Here is a 15,253-nt window from a genome sequence, read left to right as displayed (position 1 = left end):
GCAACTCTGTTTTTATAAATGGTGTTTAATTGCTGTGTAATAGCTGTCCTACAAGACTGAATTGATGCACGATTATTTTAGTTACATTTTGAGCACCAAAAAAATGCTACAGAAACAAAAACTGATTGAAGTGTTGACTTTTGGCAGTAATAGGTAACCTGCAATTTTACACCACACCACAGACAGCAAGTTTCTGGGCATGGGAGCAGAAGGCAGAGACGTCATTCTCCAGATTAGCAACCTGGACTTGGCCACGCAGCTCAAGTTAGAACTGGCAGCTGTGCAAAAAGTCTCAGTGCGGTTAGAGCACGAGCTGCATCAGCAGGTGACAGTGCTGTGAAGACAAAAAAAATGCAGTAGGGCAAAACCAAGCATTGAAAAGAAAAGCCATAATAAAGAAACTAAGAATAGGAAATATGTTACCCATCATAATGTCATGGCAGCATCTTCGGCAGTGGTCCTTACTAAACTGGTGCAAATACTGAGGGTTTTCAGGTACCATCCAAAATTATGGAAGCTGCTTGGGTAAATCAAACCATGTGTTGTGGTAGGTGACAAAAAGTATGTAAGAAAGAGGTGCTTCCTTATGATTTGAATGGAAAAATTCTATCTTTAGGCTTGCATGAAGAAAAATTCCCCTTAGGTTTTTTGTTCTAATTGGTAAAATTTAGTTCCAATGCTCTGGAGGTCATTCTTCCCTGCACCATTTCACTTCCTTGTTCATATCATGTTCCTTCTCTCTCTCTGCTTGTTTTTAAAATAAGTTTGCTGCTGCATAACTGTAAATAAGAAAACAGGAAAACAGAAATAAATGCAATAGACTTTGAAGTACAGAGTAGAAAACCAGGCTGCCTGAAGAGTCAAATATTGTAACTGTTCATATGTAGGGATAACATGTTTCAGCTCAAAGAATTGCTTATTTTAAATGCTAATAATTTAATTGTGAGGGTACTTTATTATAGATTCAGTGAAAAAGAATATATGACTTCCCAAACCTTTGAACATTCATCAGTTTACTAAATTAAGTCAGACTTGTAGATCCTCAGTGTTCTTCCTGTTGAAATTATAGGCACAACTGCCCTGACTTCAGGGAGAGGAAGGCTGAGCTGATAAAGGCAGATTATGAAGCACATCCTGTGTTCATGTAAGGCCTGATGTCCTTTCCACTGAGTCAGTGGGAATCTTTCCATTCCAGAGGAGTCTCTTGAGTTCTCAGTAGGTGGAGGCCACAGGCAGCTGCTCAGAGAGCCAGCCCAGTCATTTGTGCACCACCAGCATCTCACACAAGACAGAAGCATCATAGCACCACTAGTATCTCCTACACAAGGCAAATATCACTCTAATGCAGAGTATACACCCGTTTTTAAGGGTAACAGAGATTATAATTCCCTTTCAGATTTAGCAGTTTGGTTTAAAAAATATCCATTTATGCCTCCTGGAATCAATTCCTGCTCATTTTCTTAAACATTAAGAAATTAAATAAACCCTGCTTTGAAGTATAAGAAGGAGTAATTTTGTCTTTTTAGAATATATATTTTTAACATAGCCCAAAAATACATTTGCAGTTCTGGTAAAGTGTGCATAATTATGATAAAAATCAATAGTATTAGAAAAAATTAGAAACAAGCAATTTCCTGGCTAAAAAAGTGAAAGGGAACAAACCCACCAAAAAGAGCTCAATATATAAAATTGATGTCTTCTTAGGTCATAGTAGAATGAAGTGATGTTCTGCCCCTTTTGTGAGATATAAGGTGTGGAAGAACTGGATGTTCTCTCTGCTCAGCCTAGTACTCACTCAGCTGCAGCTCTCAGTTTGCTTCTGGGATAATTTACATGGTGGCTGATTGCAAGTGTCTCACAGAAATACACACACAGCCAAATCTTCCCAAAATTGGCTTAACATCAGGGATAGTAGAAAATAGCAACATCTAAAAATAGTTACAGGTCCATTGATTTTTAGGGTCTCTTCACAATTTTTGCTGTGCACTGTATTATCTTGAAAACTCCGAGCTTTCATTAAAAGAAAGAGAGGGAAAAAAAAAGAATTTTCAGTTGTCAGCTGGGTGCAAAGTCTTGTGTTTGACTCAGAGGTCTTGTACTTGCTAGATATTTTGTAGTGAATATTTAGTGTAAATATATTTCTCACAGTTTTTATTTGGTCAGTTATCATAAGGGCTAGTAAGTACACACTTTCATTAATAATACGTAATTACTCAGTGCTCATATCTTAAACATTTCAGCAGGTGGATTGAACTGCTTTCAGGAGAAGGCTGAGATGATAGGACTTGAAGGTTCAAAGACAGTTTATTATCCTGTTTCATGCTAGAATTTATCTCTCTAAAATAACAGCCTTGCATCTAGAAAACTTTCATCCTCTCTCCATCCAAATTGTCCAGACTGTTGTCTTTGGACTCTTTAAACTAGCCTGAAAAGACCGTGTGTAAAGCCTGCACATTCCTCATAAGGTTTCTTGCAAAAGATCTTACTTGCTATTTCCTTGGATACTGTTTGAATTTTTCCCCACAAAAGCTAAATATTTTGCATTCAGTAGTCTTTGTTCTTTAAATTTTTTGGGGGGTGAAGGTGGGGGGTTGTTTATAGGTTTATTTTTTGAGGAAAAAGTGTTGGATGAACAGTAGTGAGACATCAATCTTCTGTGTATACACTGGGTGAGTAAAGCAATAGCCCTGCAGTCAGACCCACACTGTCTCAACATTTAAGAGCTTCATCCCTGAGAGTTGCTGCCTGTCCATGTCTCCTAATACAAACAGGAAATGCTCTAGTCTTGAAATGCTGTTGTCTTCTGCCATCTCATTTTATGCTGCTTAGCTAAGAGCCTTCAGCTCTACAGATCTGCAGGGATGTTCCTATTGTCTTCAAAGCCTGCCCAAACTGCTTTTTACTTTGTTCAGCTTTTTGGTTACTCAAAGTTGTTTTTAATCCCTCTGGCGTTCAGGTTTTTCAGTCCTCTTTAGAGTGTTGACCCATTATTGAACCAGTTTGATCTGCAAATGTAGAAACACTTTACAGTAAATACATTTTTATTTTTCAATCAGGAAGTTTTAATCAAGAAAGATAGAACTAGTTATGTACATGCAGGTAAGGCAACATAAAATTTGATTTGAAGTTGCATGTGACTCAAGTGGCTTCCAAAGGGTATTTTGCATTTCTGAAAGCTGTCTTCTGAAATACATTTTTGAGGAGGAAATGAAAGGAAATTAAACAAGATTTTATAGCTTTTCAGCATCTTTTCCGATAGCTAAGATCGTTCTTGTTTTATAGAAGGATAGGTGGAGGCTCCTATCTTGGTGCACTGGCCTGTGGACCTTGGCTGTGGTGCAAAGATGGCAGTCCTCCAGTGAGCTGAACACTAAATGTCACCTGAATCCATCATTACCTGATTAAATCATTCACCTTCCTTATATAAGTGAAAGTCTCTGCATCAGCATTTCTTTCAAAGAATATTTTAAGCAAGCAGTGATAGATATCTTCCCTTTTCCCCAATTTTTTTGTGCCTGTGGGCCAGCCAGACTAGCAAGTGAGTATTTTTAATTCTTTCCAGCACATCTTTTTATCCTGTCATAATGTCATTGTGTAGCTACGGCAGCTAAACAAGATGAGACAATAAAATACAAACATGCTGAAATCTGAGAACCAGAGAGAAGTTTAAAATATACAAATTTTTTTGTCTTCTTTACTGTGTTTGCTTTCCTTACAACCTTGAAAATTGTGTGAAGCATTTAGATGATTTGGGAATGAGTGTCCTGATTGGTGCATGTCTATTTTGAACCCATCAGAAATACTGAGAAAGAGATGTGATTTACAAATAGTGCTAGTACACTAGTATGTATCAATGCCATTATAATTAGGTCTGGATCTCTTTTTGTTATAAACCTCTGAAAACCTCCAGCCCACTTACAAAGCCCTATCTCATTTGAAACCAGAGACATGTGAAGTCTCAGCTAGTGAGTGATTTATGTTAATGTTTGTATAACTTTTTAATGACCTTTTTTCCTGGTGTGAAAATAATTCAGTTTGTAGCTTTTACGGACTGAGATATTCTGTGTGCTTATAAACAAACAATGGCAATCCTCTATGCTATGGTAGTAGAATGTATCAAAATTGACCTAGATAAAATACCAGTAAGGGACCAAATGTAGATAGTTCAATCTTTCTGACTTGAGCAGCTCTTAAGTGACTACCAGGTAGCAGGGGATCAGTTCCTTCTGTGCCTTCAAAGCATTGATTCTCTTTTAAGGTGACCTAAATGCCCTTCATTTCTCATGAAGAAATTGAGTCCAGGGGGATTCAAAGGTAGTTGGGCCCTTACAGATTCAATACCCCCTCATATCAGCCTGATACTGAAAATTATGGTGACTTTTTATGATTCTGGAAACTCATCTACCTGAAGTTAGAGGCTGATACAAAACTGTCATGTAGTCAGACTAGCCAGCATGACCTTTAAATTTTTGCCTTAAAATGATTTTTGCCTTAAAAATCACCATGCTGCCTTCTAAGAATAAAAAATAAAAATAAAAATTGCGGGTTCTAAATATGTTTTATATTTTTCAGTAATAGACTACACTGATTTCTTCAAAGCAATTCAACGTAGTGACTTCACTAAAAATGTACTTTTAAGCTGTTCATGTCCCTCTGTCAAGCACCATGTTTAAAAACTAGCAGCTCCTCTTCAGTGCTTATTCTACCGGAAAAGGCAACGTAAGCAAGAGATGAAACGTAATCCTTCATACATGGTCCTGTCACCTTGAAAAGATACTTGAGACATTTGGGAACCAAATTTTTTAATGTTCTGTAACTCTGTGTGTACAATATTGTTTCTGAAGTCACCTGGGTTAAAAGTTGTGGATACAGTCAACTTTAGGCTTAATCGTCTCCAGATGACCTGTAGCAGAATTCATAGGTCTATAATTCATAGAGCGTTTTTACAGTATCAGATGAATATGGCTCAGGATTTGTCAGCCAAAACTGGATTCAGTTATGTTCAAATATGACCTTATTGCAGCCCAACCCCACTTCTGAAACCTTATCAATGAGGATACCTTTACATGTGAAAATATTTACTCAAACTTAAATTCAACTAAGTTTTGACTGCAAAGTAAGGAGCAGATTCTGGAAGAACTGAAACTTAAACCTGAGAGAAAATATTTTTACTTTCTTCAGTTCAGCTTCATTAAGACCTTATAAACATCAAATAGATTTTTAAGTCTGGGTCTTTTTCTCTGTCCTTCTTTTCAGTTAGCCTGTTACTCTTGATTTCCAAAAGCACCTCATTCTCAGTTTCTCAGGAACTCTTCTGTTCTGGTTGGATTATGTATAAAGGTGTAACCTAACATAGTGAAATTCATTCTCTGTGTTAGCTTAGATTTTCCTGTGTCTCTCTTTCTAAGAATTCCTTTTATTAAATGCTAGAAGACCTATGGCTGTAATCCGGCTATTTTCCATTTTTTTGAGTTTTGATGCATAGCAATGCACAGACAAGCCGGTGTGTGTTCTTTTGGGTCTGTCAGCCAGGAAAAGAAGCATTACCTGGGGTAAACCTCACTGCAGAAAGACTTGAATCTAGTTAAACACTAGTCCCCATGAAGAATGAGAACACTTAATTTTTGCAATACAAGCCTTTGAATAAAATGTATTAAGTTACAGAATGTGAAAAACTATGGGAGAAAAATGGAACATTATTGAACTGAAATGCAGCTTCATGAGTAGATTATAGCAGAAAATTATTACATTGAAGGAATGTTGGTTCATTTGCTTTTTTTTCCTTCTTATTTTTCTTCCGAACCTACATTCCCACCCAGTAAAAGTTTCAATACTAATGTCTTCAATATTCCTCCTGCTTTTTTAAGTGGCTCATGACAATTCTTTCCAAACACATTTTTGCCCTGCACTTAAGTCTTCCTCATAGCTTTTACTTGTCCCAAGATTTTCTTAGCATACTTCAGTACCTTGTAGCAATCCTTTTACATCTTTGGTGTTACAATGTCTAATATTGCAGTATGAAAAGGGAGATAAAGCTTTTCCTAGAACTTGATGCCTGCAGTTTCTACTTTTGTCGGTATTGCTGGAAGAGAAAGCCCTATTCCAGCCTGTTTCTAGAGCCAGCTTCTTACCCTCGGTATCTGGGAGGTTCTGAAGTTGTGACAGTAACTAATACCAAGGCAGGAGGCCCAGTACTTTCAGTGGCCTCTTATTTGCCATGGCTCTTGCTTCTCCTGTCACCTTTAGTGTCATTGTCAATTCTGTGCAAGAAATGGCCAAAATACATTTGAGAATCTTGGCTAAACCCATTCAGTTGCCTGATTTTTAAAGCCATTGAGTAAGTCCCTGTACCACGAAAATTGTTTTGTCTTCACTCCTCATTCAAGTAACATTCAAACCTCATCTGTGAGGTAAAAAGAAACGGTACCTTGGCCCACTTATCCTTGATCTGTGTGTAAAAATGTAACCATCTGAAGCATCTAAAGTTGAAGACTTTCAACTGGGTATGCAGCACAAGTTTTAGCAGCTCACCTGCTATCTCAGGATCAAATGGCATAATGTTTTCAGTGAGTCAGTTGGTCGTGATAAGCACAGTGTTTTAGGAGTATTTCCTCATCTTTTGGCTGAGATACTAAAATTTAACAAATCAGTAGAAAAGAGGAACTGGTTTTAAATAAACATTCTTCAGCACATGAAAAAAAGAAAAGGGGCATATTCTGGTGTAAATCCCATTATATTATTCTAGCACTGAGAAATATGTTTGGGGAGAGAAGATTTGACATATATTTTTATTTTCGAGCATCATACTAATTTATATTACTCAGCCCTTTAACTGCCAAACTGTAAAAGTCCATTACGCTACTGAAAGGAATATACAAATTATCCCCTGGCACTTGAGGCAGGAGTTTTACATATACACTGTTATTCTATCAGCCAGCTAGCTGCACGATTCTATTAAGGAGTAAGTGAGAAAATTATATTGCCTGCAAACTAATTGTACAAAAGACTCTGAAATAAGTAATCAGAGCCCAGTTCTTTCTGAAAACCAGCCAGGAGATATTATAAACTGCTCAATCGCTCTTGTCAGCTCAGTTTAAAGATCCAAAGCTGCCATTTTGATTTTGTTCACTGTATAACACAACTTCCTCTCCAGCTGTTGACAGGACTGGGCAAACTCAGCTTTTACCCTTTGTAGCTGCTCAGTTTCAGCCTCTAGCATCTTGAAGTAAGCAAGGAATTGGTAGAGCTTCCTTCTGGTTCTTCCTCTGAAATAAAAAGCAGATCTGAGTATCTTGAATGGAAATTCATATCTAGAAGTAAATAAGAAATGATGATAGCTCTAATTACCTGGAATGTGCAGTAAGTTCAGGTTTTTAACAGAAATAAAACTGCTAATACTTGGAGTGCTACGTAAAATGCATTTTAGTATGATAGAGATATCCACTGCATCTGCACGTGAACTGGAGAGAAAATGTTAGTTCCTTGAGCTCTTATTGCAGTGTAGCCATGTTCTAAAATGCTGGAACACTTTACAGGGACCAGCTATGGTCATTGGTAAGATGTGGATATTACCAGTGTTCCTGCAACTCTGCTGAGCTCATTGGAGGAATTCTTCACAGCATCTTCCAAGTTCATTTTCCGACACCAAAAATGAAGATTGAACATCTGCTCTAAAATACAATTCATTAAAGAAAAACAGTTTAAATTGAAATGAGATTCCCTCTGTAAACTAAAGTACTGGAATCCAAGTGACTAGAATAGTAGCTCCTTTTAGCATTCTTTAGGTGTCAAGAATATGCAGGAAAAGTAAGTTACACTATGCCTGCTGCAGACTGTTGCACAGTTTGCAGAAATGTGAAATGTCAGGGTATGGATTAGAAGTGTCTGCATAATTAAGTGAGCAGTCTTGAATTTATCTTTCTGGTTCTGAATGCTACTTTTTGATGTTGGCACCTGTACCTTTGTATCTTTGGACAGGAGCTCTTGCTACAGTGGGAGTGTTCCACCTGCCCTAGTAGAGAGGTTTGCTTCCTGAAGTTCTCTGTTATAATCTTGATCTAATTTTTGACCAAGATCATTTCTGACCTTGTGCAAAGGTATCTTTGATCTTGTGCAAAGCATTTCTGATTCCGTGTTTCTCCTTTTTTCTTTTTTTTTTTAAAGGGACGGTAATACATTTATTACTGTAGTATAATGAACTACATTAGATACAATTTGTGAAAGCTTTGAAAGTCTTCCTGTTTAGCGGTTGTTCCTTTCGAAGAATGCCTTGTTAGAGTGAGAGGATAATGGGAATCCATTTTAAGCTTGGCCTTACCATCATTTTCTACCTACCCTTCTAAAAGTGTTATTTCCTAACTTTTCTAATGTGTACTGGAAAGACATTTCACAGGAACTGTTGTGCTAAATTCCCTACCCAGCATATCCTTCAGTTTTTTAAACAGCTTTCTCCACAGCAGCTAAGAAAGGGGGAAAGGACTAAACTGCTTTGACTTTTGTCATTAGCATTCAGGCATACCAAGATCTGTTTTCCTCACCAGCATTGCTAACTCAGGCAGCAATGTCCAGGAGGGAGAAAACCTGCAAAGGCCTGAAAAGGTTGTGCCAAATATGCTGGTTGTGTTGGCAGAGTACACATTTTGCCATGCAGGCCTCCTTTATCATAAATACTTAACCAGTTTTCAGTAGATGTAAGTGGTTTAAGTATTACTTCCTGTTGAATTAGCAGTTGCTGAGCATTTGAGTCTGTGCAATCCTGCAATCCACTAATGTGATATTTAATGAGGAGACATCAGTCTGGAGAAAGGTAGTCAATATAAATCAGTGTTTACAAAGTGTGATGAACTCTGAAATATTTCATCAATGCTGTGGTCCCAGGCAGACTCTATGCTAATTATTAGAACCTGTGCATGTTTCAGGGGACTTTGATGGACCCTGAGTGCAGCAAACAAGGACCAGCAAAATTGCGATTATACTTGGACTGTCTCGGATGACAATTTATGCATTTGGTGTGATGACCTCTTGCTTCCCAAGAGGGCAATAAACAGAATGCATTTTCATTAAGATACTAATGCACTTAATCACAGGGGGAAAGGGTTAGAAAATAAAGAAATACTTTTAAAGCAGGATGTGACAGACTGATCAGGAAGATACTTTATTTAAAAGTCAGTTTCCGGTTTAACTTCCAACTGGTGCAAAGTCTGTCTTACTGGATGTTGTCATGGGCAATAGCCTGCATGGCTGGGCAGATGAATAAGCTGAGCTAAGCTGTTTTCTGAAAAATGCAGTGGTACTAGGGCAAAAGAGAGCAGATGTTCTCCCATTTGGACTTGGATACCCAAAGACGTGATTTTTAAAAAATAAACTACTCATGTATTTCACTTGTTCATTTATAAGTTTTTATTTTCCTTTTTTTGAGTAGAACTAATATGTATTAAACAATAACAACAAAGAAAGAAAGAGACTGCTTTTCCCAGGAGGCCTCACATTTAAGGATCAAACTTGTTAAAGACTTTAAGAGGGGAACTGGGAGAAGCCAGGGTCAAAGGAAAGCATCTCTTTCAGTTTTTGTTATTCAGACAGCTTGGCAGCAATGATCCTATTCCTGATACCTCTCAGTACAAGAACTTGGTCTAAAGTATAGAGAGTTGTCCTGGAGCAGAGATCTGGCCTGGAAGCTGTAGAACGTGCTGGATGTGGTGGTAACAGTCCAACACCAGTCACTCCTGCCTGATGCTCTGTGCCAGCTGTAGTGGAAGAAGAAGAAGGGTGAAGCTCCATGACACCTGTTATAGTTGATTATGCAATAGAGTAGTCCTCTTTTTGTATATTAGACAAAGAGAGACTATGGAAATTGGCTAAAAAGGAAAACGAGGAGTGCTCAGAAAAGGAGCCTGATCCTGTGGTTTGGTACAGAAAATAAATGTCTTCTACCTGCAGGAATAACATACGTGAAGGGTTTTGCTAGGGACCATATTTGGAGTGAGACACACATTAATAGTGTATTTGTATATATTTCTTTCATATGGTTGTCTAGATTAAAAAAAGAAAAAGTGAAAAAACTTCTTCTTTTAACTCAGCTATTTATTTTTACTTGAAAGGCATTTCCTTTCTGCAGCACTGCTACTCTTGATACATTCCAAAATGAAGTACAACAGCAGTTGCATGAGTACTTTTGTATATATGTTGTGTTGGTTAGTCAGTGACTCTGAACACCTCTTCCTCTGTCTATTCCACCACAGGTAACATAGAGTACAGCTGCCCAGCAACAAATGAATGTGAAATCACAAAGCGCAGACGCAAGTCCTGCCAAGCCTGCCGCTTCATGAAGTGTCTAAAAGTTGGCATGCTGAAAGAAGGTAAGACTCACCACCTCAATCTGTATTTCTCTGCAAACACTTGCTACAACTGTAGGGCAATCAGGAAAGAAGAGTCTGGTGAGTGTTCTAATCAGTTATTGCAATGGCAATTTTCATACATACTTGCTCTTTCTGACACCTGCTTCTAAGCTATTGAATCATGCTGTATCCACATAGAGTTCATCATCTTGTGTAGCACAGTAAAATATACCTCAGCATTCAATCTCTTCTAGTAAGAAACTAATAGAATAATCATGAGAATTCTCAAAGATGTTTTTCCTCCATTCCTTATCTGCTGTTACTTTGTCCCAGTTCTGGCAGCAAACTGAAACACAAACTGTGCCTTCCTTTCCCTGCTTTTGTTCAGTCTTCATTCCATCAGGACAAATGAATTTCTAAATTAAGCAAGTATATTGTGTGTGTGTACTGAAGTTACTGTAACTACACTGGAGCAAACTATGGTATGCAGAAGAGGAGCACACTTCCCCCCCCCCCCCCCCCCCTTTTTTTTTTTCCCTAAAAGTCTCTGAGAACCCCTGCCCCTCACTGTAAGTATATATTGAATGTTTTAATTAATCAGTTACATTTTGGAGTTATTGAATGTAAGAAAATGTACTCAAGAAATGGTGCTCTCTTACCTGGAACCTGCTTCATCTATGTTACACAAAGAGGTGATTCCAAATCTTGGTTGCCTGCTCTGCACTTAAATTGCTGTTAATGTATATGCAAGAATATACTTCTAAGTGCATTATTTTAGGGCACTGACATTACCAAGAAAGATGCCATGGACTTCTGAACTAGATAAATATTTGAAATGAAATCCTCATAATGTTCTCTAAATATTGTATCTAGAGCAGAATACTTAGTGTTAAGCAACCACTTCAAAACAATCCTATGCAATTTTGCTTTGTAAGTGCTTGAAAACTCAGCTTTAATAGCTGGCTGATTTTTGCAAATGCTTTGGTGGTAATATAAAACAGGTTATGTATGCAGCTATTAGGGTAAAATCCAAGAAACAACATAGATCAGTGGTGAGATGATGGGTAAATTAGGCCTATCACGCACCTACAGACATATTCTTATTGGATTATACTTACTAAGAATAAACCTTGTTCTGTGCAACTGCTTTGGCAGATGCTATGATCCTGTGAGCCAAATCCTGCTGTCCTTAGTCTTACTTGAGCAAAACTCCTGTCAGATTCGATGGAGATTTTGCCTCAGTAAGAACGGCAGGATTTGACCCTCTCTTCAGTGGTGATGGGAGAGTTCTTACTTGCCAAAATCCTCATATAACTGACCACTAGGAGCAGTTACTTGAAAGTGAAATTATGATGCTTAGATAAACTGTAAAAAGAAAGGGATGACTGGGTATGCCACTGTGCTTCCTAGCATCTTTAATTAGCAAGTTAAGACCCAGTATCACTGGTAATCTAATACACAGATATATTGAGCAACTTCTTTGAAAACGAAACAGTGCTACCAAGAGTACATGCAGGTGAATTGATTTAATCCTTTTCCTCTGAATTTTGAGGGCACTGCTGTGCATCCATTAACATATCTATTTAAAAAAATCTAGGCTGTGTGCAGCTTCTGTGACTCCAAGGGGAAGTTAAGTGTCTCCTCTACAAATGAGTAATTATCTCAGCAAATTTGTGTGCAGATTTACGGTTTCTGCATACAATTTTGTTAACTGAGATAATTTAGTTAGACAATACAGATGTACATTGTGAGTCATGGGGTTTTTTTGAATGTTCGTGGTCTATGGATTCAAATCATTCCCACAAGTTTTCTTAGTAAGAATTGCATAAATTTTCTACTCTAAAAGTACATACCTTTTTCTGAATGCTCTACAATGGCAAAATAACCAATTGCTTTGAAAAGGCAGTGTTGTTTATCTACCACCTAATATAACAATCTACAAGAACCTCTGAGGGCATTTTATTCTTTTCCCCCCCTTTAATGGGCACTTTTACTTTTTAAACCATATTGATTCATAGTACATTTGAAGGACTGTACTTCTAGGAAAGGTTTATTTTTTCTTCTTGTTGGAGGGTAGTTTTGGAGCTGAGCATTGTTTTTACCTATGGAAAAGTCTGGAGATGACTTTTTGACTTGGAGCATGTCCTTTATGTACAGAATTAAGAAATAAAAGATACTGACTTCTTTCATGTGTAAAGTGGTATAATTTTATTGATTAGTATGAACTTAAAATAAGCTGAAATTATTCTTGTTGTATCTCAAGTATTTCTTTATGTACAGGCAAGGATTTCAGTTCCATGAAGCATGTCAGAGGTCGTGCTGCAGTAAATCTATTCAAATGTAAACCTGTTCAATTCAATTACCAGTTTATAATAAAATTTGCTGCTGCAGCCTCCACGTTTGTCACAGCAGTCTCTACATGCTGATGGCACAGCATGCCTGGAAATTGACAGCCTAAATCTATTTACAAAAAAAATTTAGTTGCAGACCTGAAATAAAATCAAGTTTAAGCAGCTTTGAGAGGAGCATCACATTCCTTACAAGAGCAGCACATCTGCCATGGTGCATCTTCTCCAGAAATCTTACATTGTTTGTGGGGAGTTTTCTTGTAGAAATTTATCCTTAACAAAGAGTTTTTAAGTGTAATCCAAAGTGAAACAATTATCAGACATTGCGCTTCCCTTCACATTTGAAAGGACTTTACTACATTGTCATTTTGTGAATTGTCATACAAATTTCATGATAGAAATCACAGTGCCTGGAAAAAGATTCTGAGTTTTAGCTTGGCTTCTAGGGCAAGGTCTGAAAACCACTTCTAGCAAATGTATAGAGTGGCTTCCCATATGACATCTGCATGTTGAATCATTTATGTGACAAGATAATGGTGTTTTCCATCAAGCATCCAGTGTTTCTGTGGGAGACCCGGTGCTAGGGTTGTGGGGCTGTGTTTTGGGGTCAAATCCTGGGAGGGAATTAGATTTCTGGTCACATGTTTTACAAAGTGGAGTAGGGATTTTCTGTGCATATTCTCATGAATGTTGGTGGAGCTTAACCAGCAGCACCTAGATCAAGACTCTTAGTAATTTGTTAGATTTTTTGTGGGCCAGAGGCTAGAGAAGGAATGCTACAGCAGTGCTGGGCTGCGCTGGAGTGGGATTGAGGTCCTGGCTACGTGTCCTGTTGTGTATCATAAGTTTGTACACACTGATCTGGAGGAACAAATATATCATTTTGCTCATGGACTGTTACTTGAAAACATGTCTGGGTCTATGGATGGCTTTTGGGTATGTTTGTACTTCACACTGCAGCATTCAGCAGAGGCTGGTGAGCTTTTGGGCACAGGACAAATATGAGGTTGTTATGTTTTAATTTACTTTTCTAGGTAAGGGTTATTAGCAGCAAAGCAGACTATATTGCACTCAAAGAAGAAAATTAACACTTTTCTATATTTAACTTTGTGTGTCAGTGTTACAAAACCAGATTTTCAGGTATCACAATTGAGTCTTCTGCCAAAATGGAGTTTCTTTGGCTGTAATTATATTTTGGTGGATTGTCTCAGATTCATGAGAACAAATGAAACAACGTTAAAGATTCTTGTATAGTCTAGGGAGAAACTTTTCATATGTATCCCTTGAGATTTCTTGAAATAATATTGCAATTGCTAAAAGGGTGAAGGGAGACATTCAATTGTACAACAATTGGCCCTTTTAAAAAATGAACATTTTTAAGACTTTAGGTAGTTTTCAGTTCTGTTGGTTTATACTATCTCTTTTAAGTTTGGCCTTTCAAACTCTTCGGAAGCCAGTGATTAGTTTGCTTCAGGTGGTAGAATTAAATCTGTGTTCATGTGCAAGATTGGATATTTTAGCTATTTCCCTTTTTATACAGTTAGTTGGACTGAGAAAAAGGGTTTGTTCTATTCTGGTTTTTTTTCTAAGAAGAAAAATTTGATGTAAAACTGTATATGATGGTTTGGGGAATCTTAAGTAGATATTTGACTTTTTTTTTCTATTGCTAGGTGATCTGAGGAGAATTCAACATTTAATCTTTAATTAGTACTATATGCCTATTAATAATATTTGTGGGACTATTTACTAGCATGTGTTTGTGGTAGAAGATAGTATTCCAAATTTATTATAGGACAGATCTTGCTCTGAGGAGCTTCCCATGTGAAATAATTCTAATGGAGTAATTATTCCAAAATAAGATTACATTTTGTTTCAGATGCAGCATTTGTATAACTATTTTTACAAGAGGTTATTCCATATGTTTTCGTTTTCTCCACAGAGACAAAAACAATTACAGTTTTAAAAATGCTTGAACATTTTAGGTGGTCATATAATGAACCAGAAGATTATTATACAAGTTACACTTCTTCTTAATGTGGTAAAATTGGGGGTATCTAAAATATTTTTGCTTCACACTTCAAGAGATTTCATTAATTCAAATACAAGAATACATTTTTAAAAAGAGGTGTATTTTTAAGCATAAATTACTGAGTTTATTATGGAAAGATTACCGTATGAACATCTTTGGCTTGTGTTAAGCAGCAGATCGGATTAAATTATCATATTGATCCTTTCTGGCTTTGACAGAATGTAAAATGAATGTAAATGAATCCAATACAGAAAGGAGAACAGGCAGCTTGAGTTTAGTCTTACGTAAAGAGATGCGTGATATGCAGAGGAGCAGATTAATGGATTCTCTCTCAAAATAATAAATAAAACTAAGCAATCTTCTTTATGACTAAAATTGTGTTATCACCTATGTTTTGAGGGTAGTGAAAAAGCCTGCTTAATAGGATTCCTTCTAAGAACATCTCTTACGAAAAGACCTGTGCATCAGACATTGCCAAGGTAAATTTCTCTTACAAGTCTAATACTATTAGTCTGCCAAGACGAAAGCAGAAATTATTG

The 15,253-nt window shown here is 37.2% G+C and overlaps 1 protein-coding gene across 48 annotated transcripts in view; it reads left to right on the top strand.

Annotated features, from left to right (window-relative positions):
- The window catches only part of ESRRG (estrogen related receptor gamma), a 392,986-nt gene that overhangs the window by 272,908 nt on the left and 104,825 nt on the right, over nucleotides 1–15,253 (top strand). For all 48 annotated transcript variants that reach the window (XM_086878677.1, XM_086878688.1, XM_086878702.1 and 45 more), the window contains one exon: nucleotides 10,242–10,358. In XM_086878677.1, coding sequence (XP_086734803.1) covers nucleotides 10,242–10,358 — 117 coding nt within the window. The remainder of the gene's footprint in view (nucleotides 1–10,241; nucleotides 10,359–15,253) is intronic.

Source organism: Cyanistes caeruleus, chromosome 2 (assembly GCF_971803275.1).
Source record: "Cyanistes caeruleus chromosome 2, bCyaCae1.hap1.1, whole genome shotgun sequence".
Taxonomy (NCBI): domain Eukaryota; kingdom Metazoa; phylum Chordata; class Aves; order Passeriformes; family Paridae; genus Cyanistes; species Cyanistes caeruleus.
The sequence above is the reverse complement of the archived record's forward strand: the minus strand, read 5'-3'. Positions and strand labels throughout refer to the sequence as shown.